Here is a 24,683-nt window from a genome sequence, read left to right on the forward strand (position 1 = left end):
AACTGTGCAATTAAGTTGGTAGTTAGTTCCGTTATCATAAAAAAAGTTAATAGAAATCTCAACTTGGTAACTGATTTCATATTCAGATATTTGATTTCAAATCACATATATTTCAATATGCAAGTTTATGGTATTAATCTACTACTTAAACAAAGTGGAATATCACTGAAATCTATAACTTACTAGTCGAAATTCGAGTACTATAACCATAAAATCACAACTTTGATATTTTAAAAAACAATCCTAACACAATTAGTAGTCGCTGTGGTATGTGGTACTGATGTCGACAGATATAAGTAGTATGTATCATCAGTCAAAAGTGAAATGCCTGGCAGCAGAGGGTTAAGAAGATTGAAGGAAAGAGAACGAGAACAAAGAACGATTGTTGTAGAAACAAAAGAACAGTGAAATTCGAGGCTACTGATTGATATTTTGCAAATGTAGTATTTACAGTATGGTTCTCAGATTTTACTAAGGTGTTCTGTAATTCTACGTTTAAATACATTCGATTGTCGTCATTTGTGTTCTCGTTCACTACAGCCACTACCATCACCAGGTAATCTTTGTAATTTAGTCAATCTAACCATAAAATAATTTATAACGAATAAGTAAAATTCACATGGTGTTGTTTAAATTGTATCTTCCCATTGTTATTCATGACTGCAATTAATCAGTCTCATGTTGGCATATGTGCATCCAGTGTGGATTGCCTCGATATAGCCTTAAGTCGCAGGCTCAGTAGCTAAGTGGATAAGGCGATGGCGTTTGAAACGAATGGTACTGGGTTCGAGTGCCGGAGTGGACATCAACTCTACGATGCACGTATGTCCAGCTGACGAGTCCCAAATAGGATGAAACGTGTGAATCAAACTGGATTCCACTGTTAGCCACTATCCATTTTTGCTTAAATACGTAAAATAATATTGTACTTATAAAGATGATCAAGAAAAATTTCAACTATTATAAGTAAAATATAAAATGATTTACCAGTACGACTTAATTGTAAAGATAAAAATTGACGTGTTGGACCATTAAATGATGCATAAGGTGATGGATTTAAACAATGATCATTTTTAATAAACTCTGAAATAATTTGATTATCAATATCTTGAAAATCTCCAAATGGTACATTCTCTTTAACAGTATTATTATTATTATTACTATCATTGTAAGAAGGGGGTTTACGTTTCCTATTATTTGGTGTGTTTGCTTTATTTACAACAGCATTATTATTATTAGTAGTAGTAGTAGTACTAGTATTAGTATTATTAACAGTTCTTTCTGATAAGCGCCTCTTTTTTGCTTTCCCATATTCTTCAGACTCTTGATCAGTAGTTAAATCAATTGCAGAAGAATTAACAATAGAATTAGGAATAGAATCAACATGTTCAGTAACACGATACCATCTACGATATACATCACGTGCTAATGATGGATGAATCCAATTAGGTAAACGTTGAACTGAACCAGGAATTGATAAACCATTATCTAGAAGAAAATTATTATGTTTATTTAATTCATCATACAATTGAATTTGTTGTTTAGATTTTGTACAACTACGACGACGTTTCAAATTAGACGATTGATTTAGGTCGGTTACATTTTGGAATTTTAGAAAATCATTTAATATTTCAGTTTTATTATTCATATCAAGATGATTATGATTCATTGTCATTTTGAAAGATTTTTCATAATTCATTTCAACTGGTTGATATTTTATATAAGAGATTCGATAGATTCTTAATGAAGTGGCTGGATCAATTCCAATTGAATTAGGTAAATGTATATAAGTATATTTTGAAAAGAAATCAGTACCTAAATAAACTGGATTTGATGCTTCCCAATCAGCTGATTTATCTAAAGATAAACGAAGATTTTCAAATGTTCTCTAGAAGAAGAAGACAAAAAGGAAAGAATATTTTGAAGAGAAAAAGGAAAAAAGAAAAAATCGAATAATAATAATACAACAAAGGAAAATATCTACTGAAAGTTTATTCCTATTTTCATGATATAACTGTGAGTTAAATTAGATAAATTTAAACATCACAGAGTTGTGAAGATTACTATGTTTGTGATTGAAATCATGAATTCATTGACGTAAGACCACCAGAACTTCGTGGATTAGTTGAAGTAAGACATTAAAACCGTTGGATACCGGTAGGATCAATGGTCTAGAGGTTAAGCGTTCGCGTGCGAGACTGAGTGCCCTGGGTTCGAATCTCACGAGCAGGATCGTGGATGCGCATTTCTGAAAAGTCCCACAATAGGACGGAACGATTGGTTCATACCCCATTTGTTCCCTCAAGATAGTAGAGCCCATATGCATTATTGGTTTGGAATCAGGATTTCCCAACCACCCTAGGTGAACTCTCCGAGTCCACCAACCCAGATAAATCGCCGGACATTCAGTCTTCGTCCTCTCAAATTCGTAAAAAACACCACCACCATGAGAAGTCAGTGAGTAAGACTTCCCTGGCAGTGGTTGTATACGCGTGGCCATGTGAGAGCATTTGGAGAATAAGAGATGACTTTCCCTACCCTCGACCGCACCAGGGGCATTTGGGTATTTTAACTGGTTTGAACACATAAATATTGGTACAAAGGGGCACAGAATACATATGCGCCACAAAAGTCACTTGATTGGTGTGTGGGCTGTGATACTGCCCGGGTGCCCAGACCGAAGCAGGTTTACAGAACTATTACATATTATTTTCTTTTGCGCGCTTCAAAATTCTGAACTAATAACATGAGAGACTCAAAACATAAGTTCTTACCTTTACCAAGGAACTATCTAACTCAAACCTCAACAGTTAAGAAAAAGAAGTAAACTCAGAACTAAAAACACATAAAACAACTTGCTACAGACAATAAATCAGTTTCAATGGTGGTATAACTCGAAAATTATTCAAAAGAACAATCAATTGGCATTTCAAGACAGTAATGACACACTTCAGTTCAGTAGATATTTATAAAATCACTGCTGAGCAATGAAAAAATCCATCCACATGATTGAATAACAGCGGATTGTTATAAATCTTATTTAGACTCTTTAAAAACCTCACAATTACTGTGGTATACAAATCAATTAAATGATCTCTCATATGATACAGACAGAAAACTTCAACACGAGCGAGGCCATATTCAATAGAATGTATTTAGTTAAACCGGAACAGGGCAAGAATAGACACAGTGAACACGGCATTCAAAAATAAACAAACTAATGATAACACTCACCATTGTCGATTCACAAAGTGCACAGATTATTACAACTTGCTGATATATTGATAATTCATGAAAGCGTTTACTGGCTAACGGATTCAACTTATAGCCACATGCATCAAAAAATCCTTTTGATAAACCTAAACGACGTGTAGCCTATCAATAGAAAACAAAACAGAATAATATAGAAATTGTATAAACACTACATTATAATAAGCACATCAAACAATTGAATCATGTTAACTTTTTGGCCTGGTTATTCTGAAACGTATAATGAATGTTTGTAAGAAAATTAGAATCAAACCACTATTACTCAGGGATATGTAATACCTTAAATAATTTCCTTACAAGTGTGAAGTAATACACAGAGGACTGTTCAGCAGTATACTCGACCACTGTTAGACAGATAAACAACACGTCTGCGCTAACTATGGCTTAAACCAACAAAAATCAAACAAACGGATTGTATCCATGACAAGATTTCGTCGACCATATAAGCGATTCACCTTTCATGAAATGATCAGTGCACTAAAATACTCCATTACTAATCGACAAACCAGACAATAACATTGGCCAGTCATGAAATAACATTCAGCATTTAGGAGGAAAAACACTGAGTGTGTCTAAAACAATATTTTCATTGCTCAGTAGCCTGTACAAGAAAATAATTTATTATGAACGATGGTGGTGATGCTAGATCTCCAGAACTCACTGAGTAAATGTCTTATTTCTGTAATTTTGTTTTGGAAGAGACTAGTGCCGTATGCAACATTATCGAAAGTTGATGAAGAACTTAATCGCCTCCAACTACAAGGAGTTATTACGCTTTATTCTTATTCTGTTTGGGTAACACCTACTGTGGTTATCAAGAAAGCTAATGGTACAACACGAATGTACGCAGATTTCTCCACAGGTCTTAACGCAGCTCTATAACACCATCATTAGCCGCTGCCAGTCCCTACAGATTTGTTCACTTTACTAAATAGTGGGAAGTTCTTCGCGAAGTTGGACCTTGCTGATGCCTATCTACAAGTGGAAGTGGCTGAAGAATCGAGAGAGCTACTTACCATTAGTACTTATCGTAGTTTGTTTCAATATAATCTTCTACCATTTGGAGTTAAGACCGCCCCATCTATTTTCCAGCAACTAATGGATACAATCCTATCGGGTATCCCGGATGTTGCAACTTATCTCGGTGACATCTTAATTGTCGCCACGTCTTTTGAACAGCTACGAGAACGCACAACAGCTGTACTACAACGCATCAGTGATAACGGGTTTCGGTTACGTTCAGAAAAATGCCAGCTTTTCTTCAAGTATTTGGGTTTCATTTTTGGATGCTCCAGGTCGCAGATCAGATCCTGAAAACATTCGAGCTATAAAATTTAGGCTCACTCCCACCAATGTCTCTGCCCTACGATCATTTCTGGGATTAGTTAGCTACTACTTAGCTTTTGTTCCGTCAATACATGACATCCGCGTCTCACTGAATTGTTTTCTGAAAAAGAATACTAATTGGAACTAGACGAAGGAATTTGAAGCTGCTTTGTGCAAACTGAAGTCAATCATTAGCTCGGAACTACTATCAGCACACAACGATTCATCCATGCCAATCATCGCCTTTGAACTCGGTGCCGTCATCTCACATCAGTTCCCGGACACCACAAAAGAAGCTATTATGCATGCATTCCTCACGTTAACTCCGGCGGAAATGTACAGCCAGATGGAGAAAGAGGCTCTCGCCCTTATCTTTGCAATGCGCTACTTCTACAAGTTCCTGTACGGTTGAAGATTTACTCGTTTAAAAAACAACAAGCCCCTTCCCACAATCTTCGGTTCAAAGTCTGGTGTTCCAGCACACTCTGCAAATCATCTCCAGCGATGAGCCTTGATACCTTTGTGTTATGACTTTGACATTCAGTATGCGCGCACCCAACATTTTGGTCAGGGACTTTCGTCCGCAACGGATTACCGAATGTAATCGCACCAAACAAAGGTTCGCAGTTCACTTCCACTCAGTTCCAAGATTTCTGCCAACGGCTATCCATAAAGCACTCCCGCTCTCCAATTTACCACCCACAGTCAAACGACCAAGCAGAAAGATTTGTGGATACGTTCCAGAGGGTTTTAATCAAGTCGAAAGGGGAGGAGACGCCATTTGAAACACTGTAGAACTTCTTATTCGTTTGCCGAACGACACCTAATGATACGCTACCAGAGCAGACGTCCCCGGCAGAGATCCTCATGGGAAGAAAATTGAGGATGATCCACAATCTGATGCTCCCGAGAACCATACCACTACCATCACAGACGAAATCCCAAAAGCTGACAACGTACAAGGTTGGATGTCCGGTGTTCGCTAGGGACTACAGACCAAATCATGGTCTCTGAACCGAAGCACGGGTGGTCGGAAAGTTAGGTCAAGTCATGTACGAGGTAGTGGTGGGAAGAGACAAGTGGACTCAACACTGAAACCAACTACGTAAGTGGTTAGCCTTAGTTCGCCCAGTGACTGAAGGGAATCTTCCGCTAGACATTCTGCTGGATACTTCTAATCTACCCGTAGCCCCTACATAGGAAGTATAACAACAAATCGATTTACATTACAGAAGGTGGTCACTCCGACAACGGCGACAAATTGTCAGGATGCAAGTGGACTCCAAGAACGTACGCTAATAAAAGGAGAGGTGTTGGGGATGCTAGATCCACAGAACTCACTTGATAAATGTCTTATTTTTGCAATTTTGTTTTGGAAATTTGAATTTCTTCTCTTCGCACTAAAAGCGCCCATTTTCACCTTCATATCATATTTCCCATTTGGGAGGATGTTAAATGTCACCGGTTCGTCGTCTCTTTTAATATATTATTTTGTAACGTTTCCCAAGGACATTTTTATGATGTATATATACGCTGGAGCTGTGCTTGTTGTTGTTCGTGCTTCTGTCTGCTAGTGGAATACATTTTCCCTCTTTTGAACCTGGACTTCTCTCTCTAGTTAGCTGAGACGCATCAGAATAGTTAGCTTATTAGGTCATGGTGTCGCTGAGTGTTCGATCCGTTCGCAAATTCAGGTAAACTCGTAATCTCTTCAAGCACAAAAGACGGATTCATTAGTTACAGACTGAAATCACAAAGAATTTTTAAAACCTCACCACCCAAAGTGAAAACCTGTGGATTGACAGATGGTGTACGACTATAAGGCCTGACCCTTTCTCACAGTTCTTTTGTGAGAAAAAGTATAGTTCCGACTGTACTACACTCTAATGAACGTTCCTGGCATTATATGACCTCGTAGATATGTCTCAGCCAATATAATTGAAATACACATTGTTGTCAAGATAAGGTCGATAATCATGTTAAGATAACAGCTAAAGTAGAAAATAAATCCAGCACTCAAAGTAGCTGTAAATAAAGGTCTGGCATTAGTGTTCCAATATCGTAGAACGAATCAATAAATGTTCTTATCTTCAAAAAGAGTTCATGCTATTTTCGCAACAACTATAGGTGAATAAGTCTTTTTCCGATCACATCTAAACTATTGGCCACAATCACACTTTGTAGATTGTTCGAAACCCGAGAAAATTGGTTCGCAAGATGCAAGCTGGTTTTCGTTCTGGTCGAGGATGTATTTATCATATCCTCACTCTCCACCAAACGTTAGAACACCGTCATACTTACGACAGACCAACAATTGTAATATTTCTTAACATTAGAGCCGCCTTTGATTCGTTGGACAGTACTATTCTCTGGGATTGTCCATTGAACTCAAAACAACTTTCAACCAATATCAAAGTGAGAATCTTCAATACGAACGTCAAGGCAGTTCTACTGTATGGAGCTGAAACTTGGAGAACTACAACAACCACAATCAAGAAAGTACAAGTATTTATAAATAGCTGTCCACGCAAGATACTCAATACCCATTGGTCGGATACCATCAACAACAGTCTTCTGTGGGAGAGAACAATCCAGTTTCCAACTGAAGAAGAAATTAGGAAAAGACGATGGAAATGGATAGGACATACATTACGCAAATCGTCAAACTGCATCACGAGGCAAGCCCTAACTTGGAATCCTGAAGGGAAGCGAAAAAGAGGAAGGCCAAAGAACACATTGCGTCGGATAATAGAAGCAGATATGAAAACGATGAATTACAACTGGAAGGAGCTGGAAAGGATTGCCCAGGATAGGGTTGGATGGAGAATGCTGGTGAGCGGCCTATGCTGCTTCACGAGGAGTAACAGGCGTAAGTAAGTAAGTCTGAGAAGTGTATTAATATTGTGAAGGCCACATATACAAATACCTCATGCAAGGTGAGAGCATACAACCACCCCTCCATTATTTTACTCAACCCAAGGGTTAGGCAGTTTTGCCTAAATTCATCATTACTCCTCAGCATTGCCATCGATGACGTTCTGGAAACAGCTCTGATAGATGTAGGTAATGGTGGTGTGGATCTGTTGTCTGGAGAAAGACTTTCTGACTGATATATAAGCCATGCAATCCACACTTAATCAGTTGTCAATCGGTGTCCGTACGTATGGCATATTCTTTGCACTGTAAGAGTGCAAGCTACTTCTACGAAATCGGCGGGACCCTTTACCTGCACTCACTCGCGATAGTGAGCAAACAGGAGAAGTAAAGAAGTTAGTGTAACTAGGTAGCTGAATAAATGCTGGTGGTTGCGTGAGAGATGAAGTCAACTGACGTATAGCGAAACCCAGGTCGGCTTATGCCAATCTGGACCACCTTTGACTTCGTGATGTAAAATGTCGGGTCTACTACGCGTCGGTGAGAGCAGTTTTGCTATATGCTTTTGAACGTGACCTCTCTGAGTTGAGGATGTTAAGTGACTCTCTGTTTGATCATTGTCAACATCATATCAGTAATAAAGAAATTTGGCAACGTATGTTCGGAAGCAGAAATGGTAATTCATTTAGTGTCACCATACTCAAACATCCACTTCGGTGGCCAAGATATGTACTAAGAATGTCGTCACAGCGAATTCCACATCGTATATTACTTGTTAACTCTAGGACCGGTTTGAAAAAGTAGAGAGTTGGTTAGTTTATGACATGTGTCGTGTTATGAAAGAAAGCTGTAAATGAATGGCTTTTGTCGGTCCTTCACGACTCTCTGGATGGGGTCCTAGAGATGGTACAATACAGTGGCTTCAGACGTTATCAGATACAGCTCAGAATAGAAGTCAGTGGCAGTCGTGCTGCAACCTTCTTTTACTTTATTCACGAAAGCGAAATTAACATTATAGTGAACGAGAACACGAGTGGGGACAATCGGATGTATTTGAACACGCAATTACAGAACATTTCACTAAAATATGAGAACAATGCAGTAAACACTGTTTCTCTTGCAAATATCAGTTCATCATCCCAGATTGCACTGTTCCTGCATTTTCATACCAATTGCTTTCCGTTACCGTTCTTTCCTTCTCGATCTTCTACTGAAATATATTTTATTCTTGATTATGGTTATATACTACTTATGTGGATATAAGTAGCTCACACCACAACGTCTGTAACAGGAAGAATTCTTTCTGATTGTACTTTTCTTAATTGAACTGTATATCCGATTATTATTATTATTATTATTATTATTGTTATTATTATTATCTCACTTTCATACACTAACTTATGTTCACTGTTGCTCTTTTTTATTACACTCACCTTTCTTTCTATATCTCTTCACAATCTCATTGTTATTGTGTGGCAATTATGTATTTGGCGGCCCCTTGTACCAATGTTTATGTGTTCAAATAATGAAAATAATAATCATGTTAAGATAGTAGCTAAAGTAGAAATTTAATCTAGCACTCACGATAGGTGGTTAGGCTCAAAAAAATAATTCGAACAAGCGAAGGGTATTTCAGTTTGTATAAAAGTAAAACTTTCCTAAAGGTTGAGTATGTTTTGATTAACAGACAGCAAACAGCAAAAAAGTATACGTTAAGAAAGTTTCAGCGGTCCTTTTCAACTACTCAACACGTGAAGTCATTTTGGCATTGATTTAATCGACCGAAATCTGAATAACAATGGAAATTGAGGAAAAGATAATTGTTTTCCCTTAATACAGAACTCCTTTACATAGTAATTTTTCGAACTCCCAAAAAACATGTACTGTTCAGTACATTTCTTTCAAATCACTGAGAAGAATAATTTTAAAAATCGTACATTAAGTTATAAGTAGTTCTATCGGTTAGTGGTTAGAACACTGGATAGCAGGTGAGAACCAGTGCTTTCTAACTACAGCGGCAATAGCTCTCCACAAAAAAATTATATCTGGAAATTAAATGTACAAACAGTTGCTCCTTTCGTGAGTTCTACATCAAATCAACTTCTTTTTTCAAAGATAAAACAAAAGAAAACTACTACATGAATATTGTATGTAGAAGAAAGTTCATACAACCTACCCATTCAACAACACCTTTGCCTTTTTCCCAAAATGAACGATACCATGAATCAACACGACTAGATAATCGACGTTCCCATACATCATAATCAATTACAGGTAATGTAGATATATTTGATAGAAGATTACGAGATCGTCTTGTTGAAGAAGAAATACAATCTGTGCTAGAATCTGCTCCAACATTAAGATTACAATTAACATTGTTACCATTATTATTATTTAATACAGCGACAATTTGATTTCTTTCTTTTGGCGTAGCTAATAGATTAGACATACAAACATTTAAAACTAGACTAGCTTGTGGAACTGAACATAGTCCAATTTCTAAGTCGAATAATGATAAATTACGTGAATGATTTGTACTGTTCAATGAATTGGCAATGAGATTATGATTGTTGTTATTATTATAAATTGTCAAACAATCACTAATACCCAAAAAAGGATCAGCTAGCCACAAGAATTGATAAGCTTCTAATAACTAAAAAATATATATACATATATACAATAAGATATGTTGTATTACTTCAGTTCATATAAGTAAAGAAATTCAGCATTAAAGTTAACTTTTAAAAATGTGTAACCATATAAATTGTTACGTCTTACTCGGTCTCCTCCATCTATTATTTAATCTGATTATCTTTCTTCTGTAAAAATCCTACTAAGAAGAATCCAGTGTGCTCATAAAAGTCGTTAACATCATGATGTACAGCTTTTACTGAAGTTCATCGTGTATAATAAACATTACATTTTCATACCAATTTTATTCAGTCTATAAATACACAACATATGTATATAAAATCATCCCCTGTATCCTTTGGATATTTAACGTCACAATGATGTTACAGAAATTTCAATGGCAGCATAACAATACTAAAGACAAACAATGGTATCCCCTTGCGGTACATATCCCAACAATGAGCACATATTATCAACTAATCCGTTTATTATTTACAGCAGAAAAAAGAATGGAATAAAGAAAAGATTATCAGACGGTATTACTTTATGTTAAACTAGTTGTATTTACACTGAACTAGTTATATAACCGATCAACATAACCAGTCTGATGAGAAAACACAGATACAAGTGAATAGATGAATATAGAAACAACTATGATCCGTAAACTAAAATGAATGATTGTTATTCCACTCAAATCTTTGTTCTTGCTCTCTTCAAGATGACAACGGAAAACTTCACATTGTTTTTGCTATCGGTTAAAAGAATTAAAATGCTTTCCATTTCCTCATAAATAACTGTTTACATGGTTAAATTATGGATACTACTTGAATTTAAGAATGAAATGTTTAATAGTGTATGCTCACTGAATCTCACAGAACTTTCAAGCCTTTCGGCGTCAGCAAAATACCTACAAACTAATGAATAGCGATTTAATATTCTACATTTCCAAACCCATTCAATTCCCACAGTACTAGTGAGAAGCCGTGACCAGTGGAGTTCAACCACATTTAGAATGAAGCTGTCACCCACCAATTGCATTAGATGATATATAAATGAAGTTCTTACTCAATTTACTGAGTCCGTCATCAATTTGTATCAATTTACTCCATGTTACTTTAAACAATGAAATAACTAAAGTTCAATAGTGAATGACATTGATAAACAACAAACTAAATCCCTATCAAGATATCTTAATACTAGAGCAAAACAATAAACTTGACTAACTTCTGGTACATTGTATATAATTTCTTGCAATTTAGGTCCATTTTTCTGAATCCACCATTCATTCCATGAATCTAACAATTCTTCTTCATGTCGTCTACGCTCCCATAAACTTAATCTAGCTATAATTAAACCGACATTTTCATCTATACTTAAATTATTAGTAATATTAGTAGTAGTAGCTGATTGTTGTTGGTTGGATGGTATAGGATTATTTGAATCTATACTATTTGAAATTAATGATGCTGCGATACCCCCACCAGAACCAGGATGTGTAACATGTTCCAGCTCTTCAATGATAGCGCGCATTGGTGTTAATTGACGTGTATCACCAGAAAGGAACAAACGTCCAGAACTTCGACGGCGAGTTACACCTACAGTTTTGAGAAAAAAATTATGTGCGATTAATAAAAATCAAAAATAAGCACAACTATATAAAGAATGATTTCTGTCATGAATCAACATTAGTGAGTAATAGCAAATAGGAAATCACTTCACTGTTTATTTAACATACATAAGAAGCGTTTTAACTTTTGATTACGAAATTGACAAGACTAAAAGCGAATGTTAGGCGCATCAACCAGGCTGTTAGCTACGAGGGACCCACCTAGGGGAGTTGGAAAACTCTGACTCCGAACCAATAATGTATATGGGCTTCAGGATCCTGATGGAAAAGATGGCGCATGAATATATTCTTGGTCACCAGCTACCATGGGATTGCATCTCTTAATATCGCTTCACTACCATATGGATTAGATTACTAGGTCAAAGGCTCAGGGAGTGGGCCCCCTAAGAAGACCACTTGTTTCGGTTCGAGAACTTGGACAGCATCCAAGCCTACATACAAATTGAATAACTTATTTGTGTGGTACATATATATATTTTTTACCCCTTCGCACCAATGTTCATGCGACTAAATAAAAAAAGAAATAAAATTATACATAAATCAGAATGGAACAGCTTGGGAATAGTCTCCAGTTCACACTATAGTAGCTAATTAAAATAACCCATAGTGTCATTGAATAAGAAAAAGAGAATTCAGCGAAGAAAATTTTCTTTGCGACGAAATCATTTACTTAATGATGTTTTCTATAAACAAATAGATGGAGTTGCAATGGGCTCTCCATTGGGTCCTCTCCTGGCTGATTGTTTTATGGCGAACCTAGAAAACTCGGTACTTCGATCAATAATTGAAAGATTTCATTTATATAAAAGATATATGGATGACACTTCCATTATTTGCGAAGAAGATAGTGACCTCAATGATATTTTGAATATTTTCAATAACTGCCACCCATCAATCCAATTCACCTTAGAAGCAGAGACAAACCACGAATTTCATTTTCTTGATATCCATTTAAAAAGAATGCCTGACGGTTTATTACAGAGATCGATACACAGAAAACCCACTTGGAATGGACAATACACGAACTTCCACAGTTGGGTTCCATTAATTAGAAAAAGGAACTTAATTCATTCTTTATCCTCAAGGATCAAGCGAATTTGTTCCAATGACACAATAGATGGGGAACTATTTTATCTTCGACAGACCTTCATCAAAAATGGTTATCCACCGAGATTCATCGATAGAAACTTGGTACCTAGACCTCATGACAAAGCATTGACAGTAGAGAAAAAACTCTATTTGTGAATATGGAATTTAAGGGAGATACGGCTGCTGAAATCCTAAATAAACGGATTTCTAAATCATTGAATAAAACATTCCACGCAGCTAAGATTCGAATCGTTTTCTCTAGCCGACCTACAATTCTGGGGTGTGTTAAGGACAAACTTTCGCTTTTGGCCACTTCAATGTGTATCTATAAGTTTACTTGCTCATGTGGGGCATGTTACATAGGCCGCACAAAGCGATCATTATCCAAACGCATCTCGGAACATTATCCGGCTTGGCTCTTGAAAGGGGAGCGAAAAACAATCACGAGTTCTATACAGGAGTACTTAATCAACTGTGGGCATATCGCTCCAAAAGACTCTTCGTTTAAAATAGTTTACAGAGTCAAAGGAACTGGATCGAAAGGGGTTCGAATCAATATTTTATGCACAGCAGAGGCATTGGCAATCCACAAACTAAAGCCTGAACTTTGCGTGCAGAAACGATTTGTCCAACCTCTCATCCTTCCCTGGCCCTAATTCCCTTAATGGGTATGTTTCTAAGTGGGTTTTTTTTCAATGCACTTTTATTATTACTATTTTGCACTTTAAACTTTAATCATTTATTATTATTACCTTTTACAAGTTTTCTTGATTATTATTCAGTCTATTATTATGACCTTTGTTGTTTTGTCGTTTCTTTCTTCATATCTGTCAACTGGACTATTATCTGACCCATAAATTTTGTTCTTCCTTACCGCTTGATTAGTACGTTAACCTCATTTGTTATTTATTGTTGAATCCATTTTTGTGATACAATCCATTCTATCCTTCTATAGACATACATTTTCCATATAACTATATATACGAATGTAGAGCTTAAGTAAATGATTTCGTTGAAAAGAAAACTATAGTAGCTGTTTTGACGTGATGGTTGAGCTTCCCTATCATGATGACCCAATCGAACTTCATCGGTTGAAATACTTATCCCTTGAGTTTTTAATATACTAGGCTAGCCGGTTGGATATCGATAAGCAAAAATCAAAAAGTTCAACACAAGAGATACAGTACGAAAGAAACAAATAAAATTGAAGAATCCGAAATGTAAGATCATATTATTCATGAGACAGAGACGAAATAATTAATCCAACTGCCCTAGTGAGACTGATTTTAAACCATATTAATTAACTTCTCAAGTCAGTGATTAAAACTATAGCACAACCACCAATAAGATAGTCTAGATTTCTTTGGAAATCCAACCGGAAGTCAGTGCCTTTACGTAATGACAGTTGTTCAACTCATTTCATTCAACTTGTAAAAATTAGCTGAGAAGTAACTGATCCCAGTGAAGAATTTTCGACCATATAAAAATACAAATAAATAATACACAGATTCATCAAGTGAATGCACTTACCGCAATCCAGTAACTCATCTTCAGCTGTACCAAATCCAAGCGTTGATTGTATCGATGCTTTAGCTCTAATTTCACTAAAACGTTATAAATGAAGAAAAAGTCAACGAAATTCAAAAATGATATAATATTAAGTACAGTTGACGAAGTTGCATAAACAGACATATATTGTCATTGACAACTTGTAATACAAAAGTATGTTTTGACAAGTGATAGTTTCACCTTTACGGAATGTTGACCACAAGTTCAAATAATAGAACGTGAACCAGATTTAAACTATCAGTTACAGAATTATCGGTCTAACTACTTAAAATTAATTAAGATGAAACATTAAACTCTCAGTAAAATATTACATTTATTTCACTTAGTATATATATATTACATCTGACCGTTGCTGTTACCTTGACGTGGTGGTCGGCCTTGACTATCGTGATGAAGCAACCGAGCTATACTGGATGGAACGATCGTTCCTCAAGGCCTTACCATGTCAGACAGGTCGGTTGAAGAGCGGTAAGACTAAAAGCAGCTGCCTTCCCACAAGGAGGAATGGGGACAGAAAAGGTCGACTCTAAAAATGCACACATCGCCTTATCGCACGGATATACGTCTCTGGTGGTAAGGTTTCAACTAGTACGGAGCTAACACGAAAACTGCTCACAAAAAGGTTGTATGTGGCTGGTCTCAAGTAGTTGTCCCTTTGGCACTGCAGTCATGCTCTCAGGTCAGTAAGACCACCTCTAACCCAATTTCCTTTTCAGGTACCTCCAGAAGAACCCTTCCACGGTGTGGACAACCGGGCAGTGATAACCGCCTTCATACCTCTAACAGCACTAAAGATCACTGTATTCATATATTACATCTAACCATCATGTTCTGAGAAATATATCAATCTTTTTACAGTTGATGCAATCACATTCATAACTAGATCTTTTATGCAACACAATGAAACTAAAATAGATCAGTCTCAACTAATTCTATCATCATCAATCAAATAAAAAGGTTTAATCACTCTACACTGAACAACATTCAGTTGAGATAAATAAACTCAGTAACCAAATGAGTTACATAGTTTTATGTGATTGATGGGCTACGCAAATAAAGGTAATATTCAAACTCGTAACTTAATCACATGAAGTTGAATGCTTTAATCATTAAGTCAATACTTCATTTATTTGAGCATGAAACAATCAACTTATGTATTGAAATGAAGCCTAACCAATCAAATCCACAGTATCTATGTTTAAATCGTTTAACCGAATGAAATTAGTCAATCATAGTTCTATTAAAATCTCCAGTAATACAAATTAAGCGTTTACAATAAATTTCAATAGTTGAGATCATGAATCAATTGAAGCTAGACCACCATGAAAAACTTGGAAGCACTGGACGACCGTTTAGTCCTATTTCGGAACTCCTCAGCAGTGTGCATTCACAATCCCACCTTGTGAGATTCGAACCCAGAACCTATCAGTCTTGCACAAGAGCGCTTAACCACTATACAATAAACGTAGAAATATCCATTATAAACAACAGTATTAAGCGAAGATCTTTCATTGTTCTATCAAATTTTTTTTTAAGTAGACATATCTAAATTAAATTAAAGACTTAAATTCATTAAAAACAATAAAATAATAAACGCTACACTATAATTACGGTGATAAAAGTTGAAGTTTTTGTTCCAACAATAATTCTAATTTCTCAGCACAACGTCCAATACGTGAAGAGATTCCATTGTGACGATAACAATTTAATAACATCAAACGGAAATCACAAACAAATTCACGTATACCACGATATGTACCATTTAAAAATTTCTCATTCACTACAAATAAATAAATAATTAATTAAATAAACAGAACGATGATAAATATCATAACTACACGAATTCGTCAGCCAGTTAGTCAGTTACAACGTAAGACCAGGCACATATATGCATCGGTCCAAGTTGCTACACCTCATTAGCACAGCAAGACAAACACCGGATTCATAGAAGCAGTTAACTCAATGGTGTACTATATAAAAGAAAGATTGTAATAAGGATATAGTACAGGAAGAAAGAATTAGTTCATAGAAAGAAAGATATGAAATAATTTTGGTCTCATAGTTTAGGGGCTCGATTCCGAGCTATGTCAAAAAGAGTCTCCAACCATTGATTACGATAGTCGCGCGGATGCCAACCACGTAGTCTGTATCTACCAACATTGCTAAGACTAGAAGTTAGCGACTTCAAGAACTGATGCCACATTTTGGTTTGGACGCCCCCAACTTTCTTCCGACCATCCCCAACACTAGTCAGCATTGCACGTCGTGGTAATCGATGTTTAGGCATACGTAACACGGCCCAACCATCTTAGTCGATGAAGATTCATAACCTCATCAACTAATTTACCATCATTCCCTAATACGCTGCGTCTAACCTCACGAATTGATCTTCAAGTAGTACAGAAGTACTATTTCGTCTAGTTTAAAGTATTAATGGAACTATATCGATTACATTGGTGATATGACCATTATGTTAATTGACTTCACAGATTGGTAGGCATTATTAAATATTACATAGTTTGATTTAACCAATAAAGATACCAGCAACCTATTCTGTATGATTTTTTGACAATCATTGGAAGGGTCCATCTTGAACTCTACGAAAAACGTATATTCCCTATTTGAATAAACTAATCAATTCATAGGTAGCAGAAAAAATCTCATGTCTTTTTCTTAGTTCCAAAAGAATGGTATAGTACCACTTTTTATTGTTATATCAAACGATAACAGGCCAGATTTTAAAGGAAGCATCAGTTTCCTCATTATTTAAAATATACCTGGCTAATAAGTACCTACAGGTATGAAACCAAAGTGTACATAGGTGTCAACTAATCCCTTGTTCTTATTTAATAAAACAGTTTAAAATGGACTGGTTTTGAAGAACAACTTGAGAAAGTATAGGCGTAGCCGGCTAAAATATTCATTCTCAGACCATCTTGGTTGTTAGATCAACAGTTCAGTGACCAACGATTTTAAATCTAATTACAATACATTAGGTTTTAATTTGTTATCCATTTCGTACACACCAGAATCTCCGAGCATAGTTGAACCTTGTTCCGTTTATTTTGATACGAAAAAGACTGTCTCTCATTCACAAACCACAGCACCTATATATTTACTCCCTTATTACACTACACGAACCATGGGGTCAAGTGTAGGTTGAAGTTGATGGGTACTATTATAAATAAACATTAATGATTAAGAATTTCGAAAACCAAAAGAAAAAAATTGATAGAAATTGGATGATAAATGGATGGTACTAACTGTAAGTAGACTGAAACTTGTTTAGACGAAGAGAACAAATGGAAAAGTGAAAATATGAAAGCTAATTCGTTGATGGGACAGCATGTACATTTTCTAATGTGTAGTTATTGTACAATCGGGTTATAGAATTTTCATATTACCCTAATTCTAGGACAAGTCCCAAATAGGACGAAACGTGGGTCAAACTGGATTCTACTGCTAGCCACTATCCATCATTGCTTACAAAAAGGTTAGGAATATTTTGAAGTTGTAGTTGTCGTTGTAGTACCAGTAGAAGTGTCATTAGTAGTGAGTCTTTTATATTCTCCATTATTTGTTAACTCCAGAGTTGGCTAGAAAAAGTGAATATAAGCAGCTAGAAACATGAAATCAAAGTTACAGGTTTCCTGTCGGATTATTATCTCCTAAATCAAAACAACTTCTGGGGAGGAGATACGGCGATCATCCAACCTAAAGATCAGAAAAATCATGGAACGTTGTCCGAAATTGGTATGAATTCTAATGTTTTCTTTTTATTTCCGGACAAACAGTGAGCATTAGCTTTGATAAGAAACTTTCTTTTCGCTTTTATGCCAACTGAACACTTAAATCTTCATTTGATTGCTCCTTTATAGCACTATCATCTGCTTGTTTTTCATACTGCTCCATTTATACCGAGTTTCATCGTTTAAAAAATATAAGACAATCCTCTAAAAGAAACTGATACTAGAAAACCTTCACTAAGAAATAGACAACTAATAAGTGCAAGCGAAATGTTGATAATTATTCAGACATCATTATAGACAGCACTCTAGGATGAAGCTTTACTGTTATGACCTACGTAATCCGACAAATGACCTGTTAACAAGGGTTTAGGTGTCCAAGTGCATGTGGGCTAAGTATAGAATTTAACAGCTAGAACATAGTAAGCACTAAACGACCTTAGAGGCGGGTATCATTTTACAAATCTTTACAAGACTAAATTTTCTCATCGGAAATAAGACTAATGCTAAAGTCCAGTGATACGTATCGACTAATAGTATTTATTTCAGGCCCTGCTTCAGTTTGGGAGCACGTGCAGTATACAAACGCTCACACAAATCGGATGAAGCGTGGTGTATTTGTATTCGGTGCCTCCTTGTACCAATATTTAAGTTTAAATAAATAAACTTCAGGTCCTTATATGATATCTATTAATTAGTTGTAGGCTTCATATATGGATTTTATACCATCTAGTACTCATATTTGAGACGTTCCAAGGTCAAAATCGTGAGGCATCGTTCTTAGTAAATAAAAATCACTCCTCAATATACATGCTACAAATGTTACTGATAAACTACACGTTGGACGAGAACAGAATAACCAGTAGCACTACAGCTATTGCCATCGTGCTTTGGTCCTAAGCTGACTGAAAAAGCCCTGACAATGGATGCAAACCAAAAACGTCTAGTCCAATAACTTACTTCTATTGAGACTAATAGAGACTGTTGGTAAATTTTTGTTGTCATTGTTCCCTTTTACCGGTTCAGGATCGTCCATAAACAGATAGTTTACTTGAGCATGTTGTCGTGACATCAAATTCTCAAGGATTTCCCAGGACAAACTAACTTCTGGGTTTTGTTCTTGCGGATCCATTTTCAATTTACAATTAGACCATTGAATGAATATCCGAAATTAGTAACATGAAATTGGTTATTATAACTCCTAAAAGAAAATGTTAAACAGTCAATTAATTAAATTGTCTTAAACTATAACTTATGTCGCTAAATTATCAAGACCAAAGACCTCTCCTTAACACATCCTATGCTCCTGGTATGATCGAGGATGGAGAGAGTCAGCTCTCCCTCTCGAAATGCTCTCACATGGACGCAACCGCTGTCAGAGAAGTCCTAATCACAGACTCCTCGCACCACGGGTGTTGTTTACGAAACTGAGAGGACGAAAAGCGAATGTCTGGCACTTGCTTTAACCGGGTTGGTGGACACGGAGAGTCCACCTAGGGGAGTTGGAAAACCCTGATTCTAAACCAGAGCTGCATACGGGCTCCAGGATCCTGATCGCGATGTGATCAATCTGAGTCCAGGCTTGAGATGCAGAGGGAGGACGCCAGGTGGCACATCGGCGATGACTGTGCCGAAAGTTGGTGCTAGCCAGAAACAGGTTGTGGTCTGTGCACAAATGCAGTAGACGGTCCCCGTTATCTGCCCTGCGACCAGCAAGTCCCCATCGGCCACTTAAACGATTCTCTTCCGTGCCTAGACGCCCGACCTGAGCATTCAAGTTTCCGGCTAGTACTACAATATCTGTCGAACGCACTTTCCGGAGAAGAACAGATAACTGGTGGTAGAATTCATCCTTGATTGCATCCGGGCTGCAATCTGTCGGGGCATAAACAGAGATGACGAAAAGACATCGTTTCTCACGCCGATTTCTTCTCAATTTGATGAAACTTTCCAATCTAACAGCACAAAACCGACTGTTAATGGGCATCCAATCGATTAGTGCTGCCTTGGCTCTAGCGTTTAGTGCGACACCGACGCCAGCAAGACCAGCCGAAGATGCCACACGGTCCCCAGATAAACGCACGTAAAACAAGCTTTTTGAAGTGACAGATGGAGAGCGAATCTTTAGTACTTCACCAATCTTGAATACGGGTCTCGGATAGACAATAAACGTCGATATTAAGACTTTCCAAAGACATAGCCAGCCCTATCTGTTGTCCAACCTGCATAAATGTGCGAACGCTGAAGGCTGCCGGTTTGAATGGTGCACGTGGTTTCAGAAAAACTGCTTCAGTATTCGTCTTTGGCTGTAGCATACAATTTTCAACCAAGCAGTGACTCGAGAACGTTTAGATAGAACCGAGTTCCCACTATAGGCGAGCTGCTGTATAAGTCGAAAAATAAGGATACATAAAGTGGGAATAAAAGAGTGAATAAATGACGTAGTAAATAATAGTAATAATAATAATAATAATAATAATAATAATAATAATAATAATAATAATGTGAATTGTTTGACTGTAAATCGAAGCGAGAATAGAGTTTTCAGTAAATACCATCATTTTCATTATATTTGTGTGTGGGCTGTGATACTGCCCAGGTGCCCAGACCGAAGCAGGTGGTTTTCTTAGGGGGCCACACCCCGAGCCTTTGACCTAAAGGTCTGATCCACAAGGCAGTGGAGCATCGTGAAGAGATGCATTCCCATGTTAGCCGGTAACCAACGATTGGTTTATACGCCATTTGTTCCCTCAGGATACTGGAGCCCAAGTGCACCATTGGTTTGGGATCCCGTTAAAGTGCCGTGGTTGTGTACAAGACTGCCACTTCTTTTGGAGTACCTATCTGGACTCTGATCATGCCATGGTCTGCGCCAATCTTACCCTACTTTTCAGTGGCCAACGAAGTGACCACCACCCAAGGATTGATGTCAGCAAGTTGGTTGCAACTTCTTTTGCAACTAAATATCAAACCGAGCTAGGTTCAAGGCTAGCTAACATTCCACCGGAAAGTATAGATGAGCATTGGTTGCAGCTTCATGACGCCATCAAAATGGCGAGTAAAGTCGCTTGCGGTTTCGCGAAACGTCCCGCTTATGAGCACTGAGTTTCTTCAGGTTCCTTACAACTTATTGGAGCCTGTCAGTCTACTCCGGGTGACCGTGAGTTTGACCACAAACGAAGGTTTTTATGTAATGAAATTGAACAAAGCTTGCGTAAGAACCGAGAAACCTGGTGGTCGGAGTGTGATAATGAGCTGGAAGCAGCAGCTGCATCTGGTGACTACCGGAAGCTCTTCCAACTCATCCAAGCCACTGGCAGCAAGAAGTCTGGTGTGAGCGGAACAATCTACGAGGATGATGGGATGCCAACCATTAACATCCATCTACGTCTTGGACGATGGGAAGAATGAGAGCATAAAACCACCTCTCTCCATTGTTCCATTCGAGCAGTGGGGTTAGACAGGGTTGCCCAATCTCACCATTCCTCTTCAACGTTGCCATCGATGACATTCTGGAAACAGCTCTGATGGATGTAAGTAATGGTGGTGTGGATCTGTTGCCTGGAGAAAGACTTCTCGACCTTGAGTATGCGGACGATATTGTCTTACTGTGCGATAATGCCCAAAGCATGCAATCCGCACTTAATCAGTTGGCAATCAGTGTCCGTAGGTATGGTATGTGCTTTGCATCTTCGAAGTGCAAAGTACTTCTACAAGACTGGCAGGATTCTAATCCTGTACTCACTCTGCATGGTGAGCAGATAGAAGTAGTCGAGATGTTCGTGTATCTGGGTAGCTGCATAAGTACTGGTGGGAGTGGGAGCGATGAGATCAATGCACGTATAGTGAAAGCCAGAGCGTGCCAATCTGAACCATCTTTGGCGCCTTCGTGATGTCAGTCTGGCCGTAAAAGGTGGGATCTACAAAGCGTCGATGAGAGCAGTTCTGCTCTATGCTTGGGAAACCTGGCCTCTCCGAGTTGAGGATGTTAGACGACTCTCTGTGTTCGACCATCGCTGTCTCCGAAGGATTGTTGACATCCAGTGGCAACACCATGTTAGTAATGCAGAGGTTCGGCATCGTTTGTTCGGGTACAGAGAAGATAATCCTGTTGGTGTCACCATCTTGAAACACCGACTTCGGTGGCTTGGAAATGTCCTACGAATGTCGTCCCAGAGAATTCCATGTCGTGCATTATTTGCCAACTCTGGGACTGGTTGGAAAAAGTGGAGAGGTGGTCAGTGTATGACATGGTGTCGTGGTAAGAAATCTGCAAAGGGCTGGCTTCTGTTGGTCCTTCACGACTCCCTGGCTGGGGTCCGAGAAATGGTGCAACACAGTAGCTAGAGACGTTATCAGATATGGCTCAGAATAAAAGCCAGTGGCGATCCTGCTGTAACCTCCTTTTACTTTCTTCAGAAAAAGTGGTTGTATATTACTTAATTGAAAGATTTCTTCTGGTTGTACCTTTCCGTTTCCTCCATTATTATTATTACTGCACTTCCTTGCACTAATCTGGTCGTTATTGTTCCTCTTCTTTTTCTTTTACGCTCCTCACCTTTTTTCTCTTCATTCTGATTGTTTTGTGTGGCATATAAATATCTGGTGCCCCGTTGTACCAATATTTATGTGTTCAAATAAGTAAATAAATAAATAATCCAGGATCCTAAAGAAACAAATGGCGAATAAACCTATTGTTGGTCACCGGCCACCACGGGACCGCATCTCCTAACGCTGCTCCACTGCTTTCTGGATTAGACCTTGAGATCAAAGGCTCAGGGAACGGCCTCCAAAGAAAACCACCTGTTTCAGTTTGGGCGCCCGAGTAATATTTCAGTCCTCACACAAACTGAATGACGAAGTGTGGCGCGCATATATTTAATGCCTCCTTGTACCGATGTCTATGTGTTTAAATAAACAAATAAATACGTCCTATGAGCAACAAAATACAAGTGGAATCCTAGTTAGTGTCTGAATAGCAATGAAGATTGGTAAGAAACTTTAGAATTGTTACAAATGATGAATCATTAAGCCCGTTAGTGTGACTAGAAAGATTCATTGAATAACGTAGTTAGGACATCTGTTACACAAACCTCAACTATCACCTACCCTGACAACCAATGTTAGCTAGCACTGAACTAGGTTTGAAAAAAGCTCAGTTAACAACTTAAACCAGCATTAGGACATGAGGTCACTGACTATTAATATACAGCGTGGACAATTGCAAATTTCCTAGTTGAGACATGTGATGCTTGCAATCAATGTCAGAAATTGGACGATATAGCACAAGGTTGGTCAGTGGTCCAGCAGTGTTTGTCTCATCAGTCTCTAAATTCTCAACTAAACATCGCTCTTAGATTTTCACGACTCGCATGCATGTTTTGGATTGTATTTCTCATCTTCAGATATCCACTGGGTTTTAGTCTTCAAACAGATGCTCCCTAACCTACTGACCCCCTCGTCGTATTCATGTTGGTTGCGGCAACTAGGACTAATGCAAATTCGTCTCAAGTCCGACAACGATGATTACCGACTGATGTTTTCATAAATTCGCAAAATTGAACTTTTGGACTAAAACATCATCACTCCTGTATTTCCGAACAGCAAATCAGCACAGCGTTATTATCAGTTCACTTAGTTCTGTATCTAGTCTTTTTGACATATACCACTACTACTACTAACCAAGAACCAGACTTAATTACCTGACCTCAGTGTTTAACGTGAACCAATGCAAACAGGCCACGTTCCACAGTGAGAACGAATGATAAGCGACGAGTCGCAAAATGTAAATAAGTGACGATTGATAACAGTGGGTAGCATCATAACACAAAACCTCAGTTAGTGCAGATTACCCAAATAAACACTCAGCATAGTGTGTTATTGACCATCCCAATTTCTCAAGTTTGGGGAAATTTTGGGGTATTTTGGGGAAACTCCCAAAGTCAAATGACCTTCACCAAGGTTAAAGGGGAATTTTGGGGAAGTATTAGGGAATTTCCCCAAAGTTTACTATAGCGGCTTTCCCGAAATTGGGGGCTCAGAATACGTCTTAAAATTTGTAGAAATCATTAAAGTGACCCGAATTAAGTTGAAATAATGCTAGTTTTGTAAGGAATGAACGGAATTGGTGTGATGTGAGTTTAAGTCAATGAAATTACAATCCTTTTCTTTCTAATAAACCTCTTGCCTTTCAATACTTTCAAAGTGGCTAGAAAATGTACATCCATTTTGGAAATCGGGAGACTATACCAAAGAAGCATTTCACGACAACATTACTCCCAAACCTACCAAATAATTGGAACGAGGCAACGAACACTTTGAGTAACGAACAACCCGCCAAAACCCTAACTATTGTGTAACGCAGCTATTATTTTGTACGCTATTTCTAACTTTATAATTCCTGCAAACTGAAGTACTTTAGCGTTAATACTCGGTGACTTCCAAAGTATCTCATTTCCAGTTGATTTCTTTGGTCCCAGGTTTAAACTCGTTTATATATAGAAATTTTCTAGTATTAATCTTCAGTATAGTAGTGACGACGACGGATATAT

At 37.6% G+C, this 24,683-nt stretch overlaps 1 protein-coding gene across 2 annotated transcripts in view; it reads right to left on the minus strand.

The window, feature by feature from the left end:
- MS3_00008258 (uncharacterized protein) overlaps nucleotides 1–24,482 on the minus strand; it is a gene marked incomplete at its 3' end in the record, with an annotated part of 39,219 nt that extends 14,737 nt beyond the window's left edge. Inside the window, exons 1-8 of one of the 2 annotated variants that reach the window (XM_035732825.2) lie at nucleotides 24,421–24,482; nucleotides 19,093–19,333; nucleotides 15,998–16,166; nucleotides 14,348–14,421; nucleotides 11,326–11,696; nucleotides 9,647–10,123; nucleotides 3,235–3,375; nucleotides 988–1,888 (exon numbers count right to left, since the gene is read on the minus strand). In XM_035732825.2, the coding sequence (XP_035585824.1) occupies nucleotides 988–1,888; nucleotides 3,235–3,375; nucleotides 9,647–10,123; nucleotides 11,326–11,696; nucleotides 14,348–14,421; nucleotides 15,998–16,166; nucleotides 19,093–19,264 (2,305 nt within the window). In that variant the 5' untranslated portion in view covers nucleotides 19,265–19,333; nucleotides 24,421–24,482. Of the gene's footprint in view, nucleotides 1–987; nucleotides 1,889–3,234; nucleotides 3,376–9,646; nucleotides 10,124–11,325; nucleotides 11,697–11,929; nucleotides 13,421–14,347; nucleotides 14,422–15,997; nucleotides 16,167–19,092; nucleotides 19,334–24,420 lie in introns of those variants that run through there. The other variant, XM_051216612.1, reaches the window with a different exon arrangement.
- Between the last annotated feature and the right edge of the window lie 201 nt (nucleotides 24,483–24,683).

This window comes from Schistosoma haematobium, chromosome 6 (assembly GCF_000699445.3).
Source record: "Schistosoma haematobium chromosome 6, whole genome shotgun sequence".
Lineage (NCBI taxonomy): Eukaryota > Metazoa > Platyhelminthes > Trematoda > Strigeidida > Schistosomatidae > Schistosoma > Schistosoma haematobium.